Here is a 20,618-nt window from a genome sequence, read left to right as displayed (position 1 = left end):
TTTTAAAGTGGTGGAAACTTATTCTGACATACACAGTCCAGATGAACAATGAAGTATGATAAGAACATCGGTTTATTGAACAAATATATTAATTGAGCAATTTCTGCACCATGGGGAAATTTTAGGGAATGAAAGTGACATGGTACCTGCCCTCATAGACTGGCAGTCTGGCTGGAGAGGCAGATAATAAGCAAGTTAACAACAACAAAAAATATATTGTAAGTTGTCATAGTTTTTATTTATAAAGGAAATAACAAGGGGCAGTAACCCAGATTTTTTTTTTTCTTCTGCTGTGTTTTGGGGGAAGCTCATTCTCTTTGCCTCTTACTCATTTTCACTTTTTTTCTATGTTTACATTTTTTCCTCTATTGATTTCATATAGAAATCTGAATACACTAATGTTGTACATGGAAATGTTAAAGATTTATATAGCACATCCAAATAGAACTGGTTGATTAGTTTCTGAGTGTTGGCTGATAACAAGAGTTAGTGAGTCTGAGAGAAAGTTGTATTGCCTCCTTCCAGAGAGAAGGCACATATAGCTCTGGAGCTGATTGGTCAAACAAAACTTTTTACAATCATGAGAATTTCCTACATTTACATCTAAGCCAATAGCCACTCACCACATGTGGCTAATGAACACTTAGAAGATAGCTTGTGTGACTAAAAAGCTGAGTTTTTAGTTGTGCTTCATTTTGGTTAAATTAAAATTTAAATAGTCACGCGTCGCTAGTGGTTAAGCTATTGGACAACACAGATCTAGAGATCTCAAGTCAATGGACAGCCTGTTTATCATAGAGATTGACAGTGGATAATGGAGGATGATAGCCAAGAACCAAGTTAGATAGGCAAGAAGTTCTTTGGAAAGCACTTGCAAAAGTTCTCAGACTTCTTAGGAATTGGGTAAGTGTCCTAGGTTTGAGTAAGATCTGAACCTGGAAACTGGGGAAAAATCTAAGCCTGGTGAGAGCAGAGAAACCCATCTCCGAAGCTAAACTTTGTATGCATTCTCTGCTGTGTTGCCTAATTTATAAATAGTCTGTTCTTAAAATTATCACTCTCATGTGGACAGAGATTTGCAGTTAGCAAAGCAATTTCACATCAATTATTTTGTTTTATTTTCACAAAGAAGGAGTGAAATAGGAGGATGGGGATTATCTACCAAAGAAGCCAAAACTGGAATCTTTAGCAGATTTTCTACAGGGAAATTCTCTGCTCTAAGGTTACAGTCAGCACCCTAGTCCCTTTTCTGCCCTCAGTTATCTGAACTAATAATCATGGAGACAGTTAAACAGAAGAGAGGGTAAGCCAGTAGAGTAGAGACAGAGCATTTATTTATCCCCTTGTCAAGTCCTACAATGTTCCAGGCACTTTACTAGGCCCTGAGGATACAACAGGCAGCAAGACTGACAAGGTCCTTGGTATTTATCCAATGGACAAAGAACCCCATAATCAAGTCCCCAAAGAACCTCAAATCAAATTAATATGACTTATTCCTACCACCTGCCACCTTGTCATGGTCACAAGACTGTCTCGTCATACCATGTCTCCTAAGTGGGGAGAGTTACTTGGCTTAAAGCATAACTGAACTGAGGCAGGCTTCCAAAAGGAATTTTCTGCTAATTATACCAGTTAACTTAGATAAAGTTATCTTTTAAGAGATTCTGGCCCGGGCGTGGTGGCTCAAGCCTGTAATCCCAGCACTTTGGGAGGCTGAGGCAGGTGAATCATGAGGTCAGGAGTTTGAGACCAGCCTGGCCAACATGGTGAAACCATCTCTACTAAAAATACAAAAAATTAGCCGGGCGTGGTGGCTGGTGCCTGTAATCCCAGCTACTTGGGAGGCTGAGGCAGGGGAATCGCTTGAACTCAGGAGGCAGAGAATGCAGTGAGCCGAGATTGCGCCACTACACTCCAGCCTGGGTGACAGTGTGAGGCTCTGTCTCAAAAAAAAAAAAAAAAAAAAAGAAAGAAAAGAAACAGATTTATAAGAACCTAAGAATTCTAATATGTGTCATAACTTGAAGCCCTGAATCAATCAATGCCAGCACACCTTGGACCATTCTGATCCACAAAAGTCTAGGACTGTGGCTCTAAACCTTTAATATGCATAACAGCCATATTAGTAAAAATGTCATTTACAGGCCCTGCACTGATTCAATGAGTGGGACCCAGGAATCTGTGATTTTATTAAGCTACCAGATGATTCTAATGTGAGTGGTCTGCTGATCCTGCTTTGACTAAAAAATGACCAAGAAAAATAAAAATAAAAGTTGCAAATAAGGGAATATAATTGCACTCGCCAAATTTCCAACAATAATATACACAGAAAGCACTAAAAGAAATTGGGATATTTATTCCAAAAAACAAAAGCCTCAGAAAGAACCTATGGCCAAATATGCATAAAGAGCTGTCCTAACATAAGAGGTATAACCTGTTTTTCTCTTTCTCAAGGTAGAATGAGGGTTAGTGAGTAGAAGCCACAGGGATGGAAACGTCAACTCAATATTAGGAAAACCTTTCAAGCTCTGTGGCTGCCCAACTTTTGAGAAGGCTGCTCAGGTAGGAAGCTTCTTTCATAGCAGGAGTTCAAGCAGAGACTGGATGCCCATCACCAGTGATGACAAGGAAACTGTTGACTTGTTAGCAATTCCCTCAGCTCCTGATAAACCTTGTGCACACCTGCAGTGATGTCCACTGTACTGCAATACCTTGTTTGTGTATCCCTTGCTTCCGTGGTTCATGTTTATATCTGCTGCATTGCTGCCTGGTGCATTAAGTGCTCAGTACAAGGTTCCTGTGAATCAAACTTCAGAACCTGATAAATTGAGTTCCAGAATTTGCAAACCTGGAGTTCTGATGGGCTTCCTATAACCTCAAAAGAAAAATATGGGTTTTACAGTCGCCTTTTCTACTATCCACAATGAACCTTTAGCAATTTATCTGCTCTTCTGCAGTAAAATTTTAAAGTTTCTTTCAATAAAGGTCTTATACTTTTAAAAAACATTTTTTTAAAGGAACTTTAGTTATTGCTTCTGTTTGTTTGTTTGTTTTTTGACGGGGTCTGGCCCTGTCACCTGAGCTGGAGTGGAGTGCAGTGGCAAAGTGGTATTTTTCTTAATTCACATTCTAATTGTTTTGTTCTCATGAGTAGGAAAGTCACAGAGGATTGAATGTTACCTCATACCATCCATCCTTATGAAATATCTTATCACTTTTCACAGTTTACAGTGGATTTTCCTGGAAGATTATTATAATAGATCATATAGATGATTAATAAATAATGAAATAATGGCAGCTTTGCTCTCTTTTTCCAATTTTTATGTAGAATATTTCTTCTTTCCGTTCTTTGGATTTTGTATGTACAATGTTGACCACGAGAGATGATAAGACATCATTGTCTTATTCCTGACTTTAGTAGGAACGCAGCTAATGTTTTATCGTTAGGTTATTTATTTTCTTCTCTGCCACTATGTTCAGTATGGGTTTCCTAGAGTGGGAAAAGTGATTTCCATAAGACTAAGACAGATATTGATGGGTGGGGAAAACACAGCTGCAGAACAAGATTAAGGATGAGACAAGGAGAAAGAGGCTGGCTCCAAATTCCCTGAGAATCTGAGTTTGCACACTTGATAAACCTCTTAGAATTCCACACACTGGCATTTTGCCTCTTTCTAATATATGCATGCAGATAAATTAAAATTGCCCCAAAATATTTATATGATAATAATTCATGTTTAGAAGCTATATTTAGAAGACTATGTAACCTATATGTCTAGACAAATGGTGTCATCATCCAATCAAATGCTTTCTTCACTTCTCTTTGGATCATGGGTTGCATATTTCCAAAGACACTTGTCCAACAGAAAATAGTCAGACACAATTGCAGACATCTCTGCTACTGTGTACACTAGTTAGTACAATTTTAGTAACCAAAACCCTCTAAGAATGTCTTTCAAAAGCATATTTTATTTCAATCGGCTACCCATTTGCTTATTTAATAATAAAATTACATGTAAATCAAAAGACCAGAAGGATAGACCAACCGTGGGAGACCTATGACTCTAAACCATTGAGGTCAGGCTTGGCTGTTTCTAATTCAACTTGGAAAAGTAAAATTCCATTCTGTCAAAAAGACTTTAAAGGAAAGAGGTCCCACAATATCAGAATGTTGTCATGAACTGGGTCTTCCCAATGTGAATCTTGTAGACTAAGTTCTCTGCACCTTTTAGGATCTAAGGGAAGATTTAACAAACAAAACCTAATTTTTGATTTTGAGTATTTTAATCCTTCATAAATCTGAAGAGAATCAGGAAGACATCTCATCAGCAAAAAATGTATCAATCAATTGATCATCTACTGTTATACAGATACCGTGTTAAAGACTATGCGGTTCCTAGAGAAGAGGAAGCCATAGTTTCTCCCCTCAAGGAATATTTGATGTGACAGGAATTAAATAAGTATACAATTTAATTAAATAAATTAAATTAAATTGTATACTCTAAAGCAGTATGAATATCATGAGAAATAGTGCTATAAACAGACCACTGCCATCCAGCAGAAGTGGAGAAGAACAAGTGCCCAAGTTGAAGAAATGTGAAAAAGGTATGTTCTGAAAACCACAGGAAGAAGAGTTTGATCCCAATTCTGAGATGAACTTTTTTAAAATTGATTTTTTATTTGAATAGTCAATGGGTACCCAAAGATAGAAGTCAACAAGTGGTTAATAAGAATAGGCTCATCTGATCTAAGCTTACTTCCTTTTAAAAAATGTGAGTATGAAAATGCCTTCATTTGAAAAAGTTATTAGTCTTCCATGGTTTGTAGGCAAACTAGAGAAATATGAACAAAATGGTAGAGTTGATAGATTAAAAAATGACTCATCAACTTTATCCAAAAAGTCAAGGTTATCATGGAAAGTTGTAATCTTAACTCTGACTCTAAGTAGCAGGACAAGGCTGAGTTTTGAAGTCAGAAAGAGTTAGGTCTGACTTCCAGCTTCATTGTTTACTACTTGTGTGACTTTGGGCATGCTACTTACCCTAACACTAAATTTTCTCATCTTTAAAATGACAAGGATACTAATACCTTACCTCTTTGAGTCATAAAAATTAGATGCAAATGATGGATTTAGGGCTCTCAAATATAGTAACAAACATTCTTTTCTGGAATAATGTTAGGTTTCATAATCATAATCATTATTATTAATAAAATGGAGGGAGGTCTCTAGTGACCTGTCCAGTACTTTTTAAATGTTTGCCTTGGGTAAGGAAAATCAAAGCATGCTATAAAATTCTAAATTTCATACATGCAGATAGAAATTTATTTATCTTACATTTTTATGATTTGTATTTTGCCCCTATGGTTGAATTTTACGGTTATTTTTATTTAGCTCCATCTCTTCAATACCAGCTGATTGGTTTCTTTTTAAATCCTTAAGCCTGCCCTCTAATATGTTAGTTCTCCCTCAGAGCCACAGAAAAGTGTCTTGATTTAGTAACATGATACAAGATTATTCCATTTATGGAGATAGGGATGACTCAGAAAACTTGTGGTTGGAGGGTGAGATAGTTTGGATGTTCATCCCCTTCAAATCTCATGTTGAAAAGTAATCCCCAGAGTTGGAAGTTGGGTCTAGTGGGAGGTGTCTGGGTCATAGGGGTGGAGGTCACATGAATGACTTGGTGCCCTCGTCACAGTAACGAGTGAATTGTCACTCTATTAGTTATCTTGAGATCTGATTGTTAAAAAGATTCTAGCACCTCACTCCTCTCTTTCTCTCTCTTGCTCCCCGTCTTGCCATGAGACATGTATGAACCCACTTCATCTTCTGCCATGAGTAAAAGCTTCCTGAGGCTTCACCAGAAGCTGAGCCAATGCTAATGCCATGTTTGTACAGCCTGTACAGCCATTAGAAAAATAAACCTCTTTTCCTTATAAATTACCCAGCCTCAAGTATTCATTTACAGCAACACAAAATGGGCCAATACAGGGGGTAAGAGTATAGAGCTAATAATTCTGTTTTGGTTGCATTACATTTAAGATTTCTAAGAGATACCTATATGGGGTTGTCAAGGAAGCAAATTGGATCTCTTCTCTGGATCTCAGAGGAGTGCTATGTCCTGGAGATATTGATCAAAGAGAGAACTGACAGCATGAAGATTGTATATAAAGTTATAGATAGTGAATATATAAAGTAAGAGCATAGTCTGAGAAGAGTATCAGGAGCCAAGTCCTGAAGAACTCCAACAGTTTGAGGCCAGAGAGAGAGAAAGAGCCTCTAAAAGAGACTGGGAAAAAGTTGCTGATGAGTTAGCAGGAAAACCAGGAAAGTATGGTATTAAGGAAAATTAATGTAGGAAGTATTTTAAGAAGGAAGCTACGCCAACTCTAAGAGGTCAAGTAAGAATATCTTTTCAAAATTTGAAACTTCTGTAAGTCAAAAGTTAACCAAAGTTAAAAAGTAAGCAGGAGATGGGGAGGTGTATTTGCCAATTCTATGACACAGGATGAATATACAAAATATAACAAAGAACATCCAGAAATTTATAAGAAAAATACAGCAAAGCTGTCACAAAAAGGGCCAAACACATAAAGATGCAGTTTATATAAGAATACATATAAATAGTATATAACTAATTTAAAAGAGGTTCAATCTGACAAATCACTGGGTAATGCAAATTAAATGATATGGCAATTATGTTTGCACCAACCTAATATTTTTTAATCAAGAAAATATTAAAGATTGATAATATTCAACTTTGGTGAGGAGAAGGAGTAGAGGATACTCGATACTTTCAGACTTGTAGATGAGAATGCAAATTGTTACAGTGTGCTAGGATGCCAATATTATTGTAAACATAAAAATTTTAAATGAGCATACCTGTCAATACAGTAATTTCGTTTTTGGTAGCTATCTGAAAGAAATTCTAGCACATGCATCAAGAAATGTGTTCAAGAACATTAAAAACAGTACAACTTGCAATGACAAATAATTGGAAATACTTACATGCCCACTAATAGCAAATAGTTAAATAAATTTTAATATGTATTTTTAGTACAGAAGATTATAGAACAGCTAAAACAAATCAGTTAGAGCTATATTTTCCCCAGGGAAAATATCTTCAAAATGTATTGTTAAAGGATAAAAAACAAGATGTAGAAAAGTACATATAAAATAATCCTATTTACATAAAGTGAGAAAGAGTTATGATATTTCTATGGTTTTTGTGAGTGTTTGTAAATACATTGAAACGATCAGCAGACTAATGTTAACTATTGTCTCTGAGAATAAGGGTAGGATTAGCAGGATAAAAGCTGATACTTATTTTCATTGTTTCGGTTTTATATTTCTTGAATTCATCTGAATTTGCTGATGATCTACTTGTGGGGTTTTTAAGAAAAATGCAAAAACTGTCTCACTTCTGTTAAGTTAGAACAATTGATCAGAAGAATTAATTTTATAATCTGTTAATTCATCAAGAGTTTAAGTTCCTATTACATATCAGACAATATGAAGAGTATTTGCTATATAGCAGTGAATAAAATAGGCAGAATTCCTGTCCTTTGTAAGATTTACCCTCTAGCGGATGCAGGTTTCAACTATTCTGTATAGGCTACCCTTACTCTTATAAGATTCTCCACTCCTGCAGTAAAACATCACAGATCAACTTCCTGCACTTTTCATGACCTCATGAAGAAATTTATGGAAGACTGTAATCCCAGCACTTTGGGAGGCCAAAGCAGGCGGATCACGAGGTCAGGAGATCGAGACCATCCTGGCTAACATGGTGAAACCCCGTCTCTACTAAAAATACAAAAATTTAGCCAGGCATGGTGGCGGGCGCCTGTAGTCCCAGCTACTCGGGAGGTTGAGGCAGGAGGATAGCGTGAACTGGAGAGGTGGAGCATGGAGTGATCTGAGATCGCTCCACTGCACTCCAGCCTGGGTGACAGAGCGAGACTCCGCCTCAAAAAAAAAAAAAAAGAAAAGAAATTTGTGGAAGAAAATATGGAGTGTACATCCATATGCCATCTCTAAATTCTCTTTGCTTTACAGTCATCCTGCAGATTACCAGACACAGCAGGATTTTAACAATACATCTTATTTAGTAAAATAGGCTTTCTTGGGCTGCCCTAGAAACTCCCAAACTTTCTATGAAAAAAACCATCAACTACTAAACAACTGACTTAGCAAATGTATTACCAGAGCGTACACTGTTTGTAAGTTGTCAACAGCCTGTACTTAGGCAACTGCTAGCTTAAATAGCTAAAACTATTTGGCACCCACACAGAAGTTCTTGTACACACACATTACGGTTGAATTCTTTCTATGACACTCATGAAGGCATAATAATTAAGAGAGAATGTCAGTTTCTAGGTGTATCCTTTGGGGCCTTTCCACCAGCTGAAACCACAACATCATGCTAAGCTTTAGATACAAATCTGCCTACACTTGTAGCAAAAATTGGAATTCTTGCTCTGAGCAGCCTCTGAGGCACAGCATTTATGTTTTATAGCAATTCTTGTTTTTCTTTTCTTCTTTTCTTACACAGGCAAATGAAAATATCCCCCAATTTTCAGCTGCCAGAACAGCTGAATACTAATCATCATCAGAAAAATTAAATGCTTGTCTCAAAGAAGGAACTACTCCTTAGAAATTCCTGTACATCTCAGGGCAAAGAAAAAAATGTCATTGGCAATCCAGTTTTGCTACAGGATGAATGTACTTATCACACATAGCTTTGCATAGCTGAGAACAATTATAGCCCAGGGTGACCAGAAAAGTCTCAGGGTTTAGAAAGAGGTACCATAACTAGACACTGAACATTCACCTCCCAAAGTCACTCCCACCTCCATCCACCTATGTGACCTTGGGGAAAAAAATCAATCGACTTCCCTGCCTTTTCCTCCATGTCTCAAATTCTTAGGAAATACTGTTCTGTGTTCTGTGAAGCCTTCCCTGAGCTTCTTAAGCCAAATCAGCTTCCTTTCTACCCCAATTCTAGATCGCCCATACGTCCGTTATATCTCATGGTATTACTGTCGTATATTTATTATGGTATGTATTTTAGTTTATCATGTTATTTATGGCCATCTTAGGTTTTCAGGCACTACGTTATTACTATTCATCCTAATATTAATAAAATTTTTAATACCATTGTGAGTGCTTACTGCATGTCATGCCCTATATGAATATATTATCTCTACTCATCACAAAACCCACATGAGATGAGAATTAACATTATTACAATTTTTTAAAGGTGAGGAAAGTAAAACCACGAAAGACTATGCAGATGGCTAGTAAGAGCACTGAGAATCAAGACAAAACCTATTTTACTTTAAAATCCATGCTTTTAACCACTACTCTAAAGTACCACCTTTAAATAATAATAGATAACATTTACTAAAGACTTGTTAAGTGTCAGGCTCTGTACCGTGCACTCCACATACACTAGCTAATTTGATTCTCATAAAAACTCTGGGATGTAGATATAGTAATTATTATCTTAAGTTTTTAAAAATGAAATTGAGGTTAATAATGTTTAAATGACCTGCCCAAGGTCACAGAACTCTGGGAACTTGATTTGAATTCAAGTCAGTGTCCCTCCAGAGCCTGAGGTCTTAACCACTACTGTATTCCATGACCAGAGAGTAGAAGCTTTTATAATCTTGGCAAACTCTATGCAGTTTTCAGGGATAACCCCTCTGGAAACAGAAAACTGGAGCATTACCCCTTCTGAGTAATACAAATCAACCAAATTGATGAACTCCCATAGTATACTCACCTTAGTACATGTGTGGATCCGTTAATGGTTGTGGTTGAACAAGGGACAGTCTGGCCCAGAATGGAAGGTCTTCGGTAGCGCTCATCATCACAGCAGAGGATGATGAGGAAGGCACGTCTAAAAGACTTATTCAAGAAGGCGTAGAGAAAAGGGTTCAACCCGGAATTGATATAGCCGAGCCAGAGGAAAGCGGTCCACACCTGCCCAGGGACACTGTAGTCTATGAAAGGATCCACGATATTGGTGACAAAGAATGGTGCCCAGCAGAGGCAGAAGCAGCCCATGATGATGCACAGGGTCTTGGCTGCTTTGGTCTCTGTCCTCATGCGGTGAGTGCTATGCTGGTCTGCCGACTGAGGCCTGCTCTCAGAGGAGGCTCCTGCCCGTTGTAACATCTGAATCTGGTGGGCATGCTCCTTAGCTGTGACATAGATGCGGTAATAGGCCAGCACCATGAGGAGAAATGGGATGTAGAAGGCCACCACTGAGCAGGTGATGGCGTAGGGCTTGTTGACCATGAAGACACAGTATGTAGAGTTAGAGTTCTGATTGAACTTCCTCTTTTCTATCTGAGAGTTGGAGGGAGAGAGGAAATGACGAAAGGAGGTAAAATGGAAAGAAAAAGTGAAAAAGAAGTGGGAAAAATGGGGAAGAGTGTAAGAAAAGAAAAAGGGAAAACAAGAAAATGGAAGATTGGAAGATAAAAAGAAGGGGAAGAGAACAGGGAAAGAAAATGGGAGAATAAAGGAGTAAAGGGGAAAGGAAAGGGAGAAGAAAATGTATCAGCAAAGCTTTGGTTTTCTTATACGCCTACAACACAAAGAACCTCGATGATAGAAAAGGAACATGATCATATCCCAGGGCTCAGAGAACTTAGCTGTACAAGAGAGGCTGAAGGCTCCAGGACAGAAGAGAAATAAAATAGAGACGGAATCATTTATTACATTTACCCAACCAGTAGTGAAATTCTGCCTCTATTCTCCCTTCCCTGTCTTCTTGCATGTAACAGACCAGTGTCTCTTAACAGGATGCCTGTAGATCAGTAACATTAGAGTCACCCGCACTATATCTTATAAGTGCAGATTTCTGTCCATTCCCTACTGCCACGCCTCCACTTTCATCCCTGGAAGATCTACTGATTCTAAATTTTTGGGCAATGAAGCTCAGATATATGCATTTTAAGCAAGTTTTTTCCAATAATTCTAAAGTTCGTTAACATTTGAGTACCATTGCTCTCTATACCATCATAAACTTAGCTCTTTGGGGGAATGCCATGGGGCACTTTTCTGGAACCATTTTTCTACTTATTGAATTCCCTGATGAAGGTTTGTCTCATTTAGATAACACAGAGTAACAGCCTGTGTTATAGTGTAACAGCCTGTGTTTTAGTGTAACAGCCAAGAGGGGCCTTAGGGTTTGGGGGAAAGGAAGGGTAGATATTTTAATGGGAGAAAAGAATATAAAGATTGGATAGGGCAAGGTCATGAGGGACTTTGGAACCTAACCAGAGTGAGAACCTAGACAACACTCAATGCTTCAACTTACTCTCCTCCCAGTCTCTCCTGAACCCACTTCATTTAGGTGTTCACCCTAATCACTCCATTGAAAATGCTCTGGTCAAGGCTATCAATGACCTCTATGCTGCCATTCCTCCTTTTAAATGAGCCATCTACACCTTTGACATAGCTGAATCCTCCATCCTTCTTCTTTTTTCGAATATTTTATTGAACCAAAATACATATAAAGTACATAAAGTGTATACACATGTGAATCAATTATTACATAGTAAATATGACTGTGTAATTCTTGTTCAAATCAAACTATAGAATATTATCGACAACCCAGCAGCCTTCCACATGCCTTCTCCTTGTCATTAATATGCCCAAACATAGCCACTTATCTTTATCATCATAATGTAATTTTATTTGTTTTCCAACTAAGTATCAAGATAATAAAACACACAATCTGTATCTCCTTTAACTTAATATTGTATCACTCACATTATTGCGTGTACAAGTAATTTATTCTTTTTCATTGTTGTATACTATTGCATTAAGGAATAAACTACAATATTACATATTCCAATATTGACAGACATTTGAGTCATTTTTGGGTTTGTGCTATTTTGCATAAAACTGTTAGGAATATTCTTGTACAAGCTTGTGTGTGTGTGTGTGTATGTGTGTGTGTGTGTGTGTGTGTATTTTCATCTGTCTTAGGTATATACCCAGGACTGAAATTGCTGTATCATAGCTTGGGTATATACAGCCAAATGGTTCCCAAAGGGACTGTATCAATTTATATTCCCACCATGAGAGCTGGAGAGTTCCAGTTACTCCACATGCTCACCAACATTTGGAATTTATTGTCAGTATTTAGTGGTATCTCATTGTGGATTTGTTGGTGATGTTGGTAGTTTATTTGATTACATAAGTAAAATACTCCATGTGTTTTTGACTCTTTCCATTGGTTTAGATTAGGATTTGTCTTATGTTTTGTTACTGAAAAGTGTCCTGGGCATCCATATCCACATAATTATAGTGCATTGACATCACTTCTTTTGGAAAGCATGTGAGACTGAGTTTCTGCATCTGTTTCATGATTAGCACTCTGGTTCCTTCAATGGGACGAGAGCACTGCCTTCATAATGTTAAAATATTGCCTACATCTTGTCAGTCCCAATTCTTGCAGCTGTATCTTCAGTTTCAATCCGAGTAAGTTGCCTCAAATTCTCAGTGTGCCCTGTTCTCTGCATCTTTGTTCCCTGTTTACTATGTCCTGGATATTTCTTTGTAATTTTAAATTAAATCAAGTAAACTTGAATCAAATTTAAGTTCATCACAACCCTTCAGTTTCTTATTGCAGTTTTACTGTGCATTTCCTGAGAACTAATAATGTTAATCACTGTTTTGCCCTTTTGATATCCTCTCTTTTGAATTGATTTTTCAGGTATTTTCCCGTTTTAAAAATTAACTTGTGACTCTCTTTCTTATTGACTTTTAATATAATAGTTCTTTTATATTCTAGATGTCCTTTGTCAGATTTATGTGTTGCAAATATATCACTCTGTGGCATGGCTTTTCACTCTAGTATCTTGTGATAGAAAGAAGTTCTGAAAGAACCTATACTTTTGGTTAGTACTTTCTGTATCTTGTTTCTGAAATCTTTGTTTACTCCTAAGTATAAAGATACTGGCCGGGCGTGGTGGCTTACACCTGTAATCCCAGCACCTTGTGAGGCTGAGGTAGGCAAATCACTTGAGGCCAGGAGTTTAAGACCAGCCTGGCCAACAAGGCAAAACACTGTCTCTATTAAAAATACAAAAATTAGCCAGGCGTGGTGGGGTGGCTGAGGTCCTAGAATCGCTTGAACCCAGGAGGCAGAGGTTGCAGTGAGCTGAGATCACACCACTGCACTCCAGCCTGGGTGACGGAGTAAGGCTCGGTCTCAAAGATATTGTCAAGAGATGTAAAGACATTCTTTTACATGATCACTTAGCATATCATTATTGTGTTAATTTTTATGTCTTTTTTTTTTTTTTTTTTTTTTTTTTACAGGGTCTTGCTCTGTTGCCCAGGCTGGAGTGCAGTCATGGTCACTACAACCTCTGACTCTCAGGCTCTAGCAGTTCTCCCACCTCAGCTTCCCTAGTAGCTGGGACTACAGGTGTGGGCCACCACGCCCAGTTAATTTTAAAATATTTTTTGTAAAGACAGGGTTTCATTGTGTTGCTCAGACTGGTCTCAAACTCTAGGCTCAAGCTATCAGCCAGTCTCAGCAGCCCAAAGTGCTGGGATTACAGGCATGAGCCACTGTACCTGACCAGTTATTATGGTTAATTCTTCTACCCACCTGAAATTATTTTTTCTGTATGGTATGATATACAAAATATGGATATTCAATTGATCCCTGTAGCATGTATTGAATGGATTATCTTTTCCTAGTTGCACTGTGGTGTAACCTTGGTCACAAATCAGGGGACTGTATATGCATATGGCTCCATGTTTGGATTTCCTATTTGTTCTTTTTTGTCTCTCTCTGCACATACTGTTTTAACTTCTATAACTTCTTAGACATCTGGTTATAAAAGTCTTTGAACTGTGGTTTCTTTTCTTGAAGACTCTTGGATAATCTTTTATCTCAGTATTTCCATAGAAAATTTAAATTAATGTCTCAGTTTCCGTAAAAGTCTTCCAGAATTTTGATTGGAGTGAGAGTAAAATGATCAAGGGAAACTGACATCTTTACAATGTTAAGTCTTCGAATTAACTAACATGGTAATTCCTTCCGTTTGTCTTTTTAAGTATATTTCAATAATACTTTTTAATTTTATAATTTTCTTTGTGTCTTACACATCTTTTGTTAGTTTGTTTCTAAGTATTTTATGTTTTTATTCTATTGTAAATGGTACCGTGCTAAAATTCTTGTTCCTAATTGTTGCTAATAGGCAGAACTTGGTGAGGCTTTTTATTGTAAGCTGGCTGTGTATTCAGCAACTTTGCTAAGTAAGATATCAACTAATATTTCATCTTTACATCCTTTTGAATTTTCTCCAGGAAATACTCATATGATCTGCAAATAATGGCAGTTACAATTTTTTCTCTTTCCAATCCTAATATCACTTTCTCTTGTTTTATTGAGCTTGATAGGACCTCCCATCTGATTTCAAATAAAAATGAGAGTAGTTGACACCTTGTTGCACTCCCAGCTTTAGGGGATGCGCCTTCAATAATTTACTAAGTATGATATTTGCTATAAATTGTATGTCAACACCCTCTACTTGATTAAGGAAATTACCTTCTATTCTTGGTTTGATGAGATTTTTAAAAAATCATGAATGGGTATTGAATTTTGTCAAAGCATTTTTGGCAGTAACAAAACGAACATGTGGGTTTTCTCCCCTTTCTTTTACTGATGCAATGAATTACATTGATTGCATTACAATTCCTGGAATAAGTCATATTTATACTGGACCCTGTGACACACTAGTATTTTTCTTAAGGATTGAAGGACTTTTCTACCAACTGTGAACACTGCCTGCTGACAGGTCTTAGTCATCAACCTCTAGAAATAGCTCTTGACTGAAGACAGCTGCTTAACCCAATGTCACTTACCCTTCTTGGCATCCATCTGCATCCAGTGTGAATATACATATGCATGAAGATATGAAGAATATACACCTATATGATATACTCTCAAACATGCTATTTTATTCCTGTACATATTCAGCATCTTGTTTTATAGACTATTATAAGGTTTTCATGTATTATCCTCTTGAATTCATATTTTTATCATCATAAAATATTTCTACATCAAGAAATATTACTTTCTTTAAATTTTATTCTATCACTTATAACAGTAGAGTAACACCAGCTTTCTTTGAATTATCACTTGCATAGTGTATGTATTTCTATTTTATTTTCAATTTTTCTGTCACTTTATTTTTAATGGTGCTCTCTTAAAAGCAGCATATGTTTGTATTTTGTTTTGATGCAGTCTGACAACTTTGTCTTTTAGCATCTATTCTTTAAATAAATTAATATTTAATACAATTACAAATTCATTTAGGTTTGTCTATGATCTTACTGTTACCTATTAACATTTTCTGTTTCTTCTTTCCTTGTTTCCATATTTATTGCTCATTTTCAGAATAACACTTGTTTATATTAACACATTACCTCTCTTTCTATTAGCTTATTGGATATATATTCTTTTATTATCTTTATTTTAGGGGCTACAACTCATTACAGTCTATTTCATACATTTGCCATTTCCTTGGCAATGCAAAGATCCCAAACAGTCCATCTCCATTTACCTGCCCCACAACTGCCTTTTATGCTATTGTTTTCATGCATTTTAATCCTACATATATTTGAAGACCCACAAGACATTAATGTTATTGTTATTTTAATAGTCAATGTTCTCTTACACTATCCACATATTTATCATTTCCAGTGCTCTGCACTCTGTCCTGTGTTATGGTGCTTCTATCTGGGATTATTTTCTTTTAGACTGAAAAATTCTCATTTTAGTCACAGTATAAAACCTGGTGTGGAAAAATTCCCTTCGTTTTTGTTTGCCTGAAAATCATCTTGTCTTAATATCATCTTAATTTTTAAAGCATATTTTCACTGGGTATGGAATTTTAAGTTGTAGATTTTCACCAAGTCATTCCATTGTCTTCTCACTTCTTTCATTTTATTACATGGTCAGCTGTAAGTCTTCTTTTCCCTGTTAAATTTAATTTATCATTTTTCTCTAATTACCTTTGAGATTTATCAACTTGTCTTTGATTTTCAACAATTTTTAAAAAGAATTTTCTAGATATCGTTTTCTTCTTTATTTAACCTGCTGGGGCTTTGTGGAGTTTCTTGAATCTGTAACTGATGGCTTTTATCTTTTTGGAAAATTCTTAGGCACTATTTCTACTAATATTACATCTACCCATTCTCTCTCTCTTCAAATAGAATACTAATTATATGGACATTAGAAATTTTCTGTATTTTATATATATATATGTAATATATATATACACATATACATAAAAGTATATATATGGGCACACAAATATATTCTGATATGATACATATATACATACATATCAGAATGGTCTGTAATAAAATTTTATCCATTTATCTCTATCTGCTTCAATCAATATTTTATTACAAGTTTATGGTGTAACATCCTCTTGAATTGATATTTTTATCATCATGAAAAATGACATCATCTAAATTCCAGTTTACTACAAGTGTTCTCAGATATGTCAAATCTACTATTAATCATTATACTTATTTATTTCAGTGTATTTATTACTTGCAGTATTTCCATTCAATTCCCCCATCCCTTTTTTTTTTTTTTTTTTTTTTGAGACTAGGTCTTGCTCTGTCACCCAGGCTGGAGTGCAATGGCACAGTCTCAGCTCACTGCAACCTCTGCCTCATGGGTTCAAGCAATTCTTCTGCCTCAGTCTCCTGAGTAGCTGGGACTAAAGGTGCATTCCACCATGCCCAGCTAATTTTTGCATTATTAGTAGAGATGGGGTTTCACCATATTGACCAGGCTGGTCTTGAACTCCTGACCTTGTGATCTGCCCACCTTAGCCTCCCAAAGTGCTGGGATTACAGGTGTGAGCCACCATGCCCAGCCAAAAATTCCCTTTTTTTTTTTTTTTTTTGTGGTAGATGCTCATTGTCTAATTACTGCATTATCTAGATTGCCTATGAGACTGTTTCCGTTGTCTTTCTATATTTGTGGTTTTTGGCCATTTAGTCTTGCTTCCTACAAGGTCTGGTGACTTAATTAAAGGACAGACATTATGCATAAAAAAAGTACAGGTACTCTGGATGGTAGTAGCCTTCCCACAACTCGATGTATCCTGGGACCAATTTTAAAGCAAGTGCCTTACAACTTCCTTATGGAATATATATCCCTGCTAATGAATCCAGACCATAGATTTTGATCTTCATTATAAGTTTAGTATGTCAAAGCTGGAGGACTCTTAAAGATTAGTATCTAGACAGAGAGATGGTTAATTTTATGTGTTAACTTGACCAGGCATGGGGTACCTACACATTTAGTCAAGCATTATTCTGGGTGTGTCTATGAGGACATTTTTGGATGAGATTAACATTTGAATCAGTAGACTGCCAATCACCAGTCACCTGCCACCAGTGCAGGTGAACCTCATGCAATCCATTGAAGGCTTGAATAGCAGGGAACTCATGCTGCCTTACTGCCTTCAAGCTGTGATATAAGTTTTTTCCTGCCTTTGGACTCAAACTAAAACATTGGCTCTGCTGGGGCTCTAGTGTCCCTGCATTTGGACAGGACCTACACTATTGGCTCTCCTGGGACTCTAGCTTGCTGACTGCAGATCTTGGTACTGGTAAACCTCCATAATCACATGAGCCAATTCCTTACAGTATCTCTCTCTTTCTCTCTCTCTCTCTCTCTCTCTCTACACAGACACACACACACACACAGACACAGACACACAGACACACACACCCACCCATTAGTTATGTTTATCTGGAGAACCAATACACAGGGATTGGAATAATGCCTGGCATATGTTGCATGGCATCCTAGATCCCTGGTAGACCTTCTTCTCCATTGAGAACGAATGGATCTTCTCATCACAGTGCTTCACCAAGTGAGACAGTTCAGAGCTGGGCTCAGGGCTTAGTTCTCTCAACTTCTAGCCTGGAGGTCTCTTCATTCCCCAGCAGCCTCTACCCACATGATATATATTCTTCAGGTCCATGTCAGCTGATATGGTTTGGCTGTGTCCCCACCCAAATCTCATCTTGAATTGTAGCTCCCATAATTCTTACATGTTGTGGGAGGGACATAATGGGAGATAATTGAATTATGGGGTGGTTTCCCCCATACTTTTCTCATGGTAGTGAATACATCTCACGAGATCTGATGGTTTTATAATAGGAAACCCCCTTTGCTTGGCTCTCATTCTGTCTTGTCTGCAGCCATGTAAGATGTGCCTTTTGCCTTCCACCGTGATTGTGAGGCTTCCCCAGGCATGTGGAACTGTGGGTCCATTAAGCCTCTTTTTCTTTATAAATGACTCAATCTGGGGTTTGTCTTTATCAGCAGTGTAAAAATGGACTAGTGCATCAGCCTTATAGACTCTCCACATAAAATGGAATAAAGACCTTTTGGGGCAAATGACATGCCTCAGGCCCTGGAGTCTAAGCTTGGAATACTTGTCCAGTTATTTACAAGCTGTGTGACATTGGGCATGTTACTTAACCCTAATCTACATAAGCTTGTGAGCCTGGGTTTTCTCATCTGAGAAATGGGGGAAATAACTATACTTTCCACACAAGGAGGTTTTCAAGATTGTATATAAAGTATTTAGCATACTCTGGCATACAGCTATGTTAAAGAAAAAATTATTCATGACATTTGTTAAAGCGGTAAAGCAGACTTTATTCAGGACTATCAACATAGGTTATAGCGACTACTGTGATGGGGTTTTGTAGTAGAAGAGAGAGATTGAAATAGAACAAGGGAAAGTGGAAATTTATGGTGAGTGCAAATATGGTGAGTGGGGGTCAGTGGATGGAAAATTACCAATAGGAAACATCAGGAGTAAGAGAGAATTCTGGCTAAACAAACCTAGCAGGACTCTTGCTGAAGACAGGCCAAGGTGATCATAAATCAGCTGGGAGATGGTGGAGGATGAAGAACCCAATCAAATATCGAGGGTGAGGGATTCTGGCTAAACCAACTTAGCAAGATTCTTGTGAAAATTGGGCTATGTAAAAACACACATAGAAGTCCAAAAGTCGAGACCTAGATGGGACAAGGATTCAGAAAAGTCTGACTAAAGTTGGGTTAAGGAGAGGATTTTTGTCAGTATGCATTCAAAAGTGTGAGCTTTTTTTAAAAAAAAAATTAAATTATCACCCAGACCACTATCAGATTCTTAGAATACTCAATCTAATATTATTTATTCATTTAGGAATCCCATGCAAAGTTGATCAGACAGTAAACCAGTGGAGTCTGTGTGGATACTCACCAAATCAATTATGCCAATGTTATTCCAGCCTTGCATTATAGGGAGAAAAGAAATAAACGTGGGGATGACCCAGCAGCCTCCCAGCATTAATGCAATGCGCAGAGGGGTCATCTTGTTCCTGTAGACCAAAGGCTGGCAGCAGATGGCGTAATACCTGGAGAGAGAATAGAGGGCAGAGCATAGGAACGGGCAAGGAGGAATGGGAGGGAGAGAGGAGAATATATGAGAGAGAAGAGTGGAGGAAGAGGGGATGGAGCAAGGGATAGAGAAGAGCAAACATTGAGGAGAAGAGTTGAAGGGAAAGTAGAGAATAAAATAAGGAAAGAAGAAAAGAAAGAATAAAGGGTAAAAAGAGGAGAGCAAGTGGCAGACAAAGAGAAAAAGAAGGAAGAGAAAAGGGAGAAAAGAACAGAGGAAAGGAAAAGTGATTATATGATACAATACTATATACTGACCTGTGAGTTTCTGTTAATAATAATATCAATATATGCTTTGGATCACATCTGAGAATCATTGCCTACAGTTGGCCCCACAGTCATCTCCATCTCCCAATATCTGGAGGAGCTCCACACACATCAGAAGGTCTTTTCTATCTCTGGCACTGTTCAACACTATCCTGATGCCTGTGCATTGAGGAGCTTCTGCCCAGCCCTCTGGGACTCAGTGTCCAGGCAACTGTAATCTATTTGATTAGAACTTGAGGTGACCCAGGCATCCTCTACATCTGGGCTCTAACCGCTGTATCTCAGATTTGTCCCCTTACCCTTGATCACTTGCCTACGTGGAAGTGGAGCTCTAAGTCAGTGTTTTGTTGTTTTTTTTTTAAATTGTGGTTCAAGGATTCCCTTCCATCCCCCCATCACTGCCACGCTGAATCAAACTCACCTGAGGAAGTCTTTTTAAAATGCAGATCCCAAGGATCTCCTGAATCAGAGCCTGTTGGTGAACAACCTGGAGCTTGCATGTTGACAAGTGTGAGTTATTACTGCTCTTTGCTAAGGATACTAAGTTTCCCCTTCCAAATGTGTACACTTCTTGGCCTCCTTATGGCTGGGTAGGACCAAGTGACTGGTCCTGACCAATGAATCATGAACAGAATTGACATGCATCACATTTGGGACAAATATTTAACTGTTTCTGGGATACTAAGAATGTAAAATTTTGAATATTTCCTGCTCCATCATTTCCTATCTACTGGATGAGACCACCCCACTTTCATTTATTAGGGTCTGACCTCTCTCATGGGACTCACTGCTCACTCTCTTTTGATTCCATGTTCTGCCTATGATACT

General features: G+C 37.5%; 1 protein-coding gene across 1 annotated transcript in view; it reads right to left on the bottom strand.

Annotated features, from left to right (window-relative positions):
- Window positions 1-20,618, bottom strand: part of HTR4 (5-hydroxytryptamine receptor 4) — a 64,067-nt gene that overhangs the window by 15,173 nt on the left and 28,276 nt on the right. Inside the window, exons 3-4 of the mRNA XM_030927554.1 lie at window positions 19,327-19,480; window positions 9,789-10,357 (exon numbers count right to left, since the gene is read on the bottom strand). Of these exons, the coding sequence (XP_030783414.1) occupies window positions 9,789-10,357; window positions 19,327-19,480 (723 nt within the window). The remainder of the gene's footprint in view (window positions 1-9,788; window positions 10,358-19,326; window positions 19,481-20,618) is intronic.

Source organism: Rhinopithecus roxellana, chromosome 3 (genome assembly GCF_007565055.1).
Source record: "Rhinopithecus roxellana isolate Shanxi Qingling chromosome 3, ASM756505v1, whole genome shotgun sequence".
Taxonomy (NCBI): domain Eukaryota; kingdom Metazoa; phylum Chordata; class Mammalia; order Primates; family Cercopithecidae; genus Rhinopithecus; species Rhinopithecus roxellana.
The sequence above is the reverse complement of the archived record's forward strand: the minus strand, read 5'-3'. Positions and strand labels throughout refer to the sequence as shown.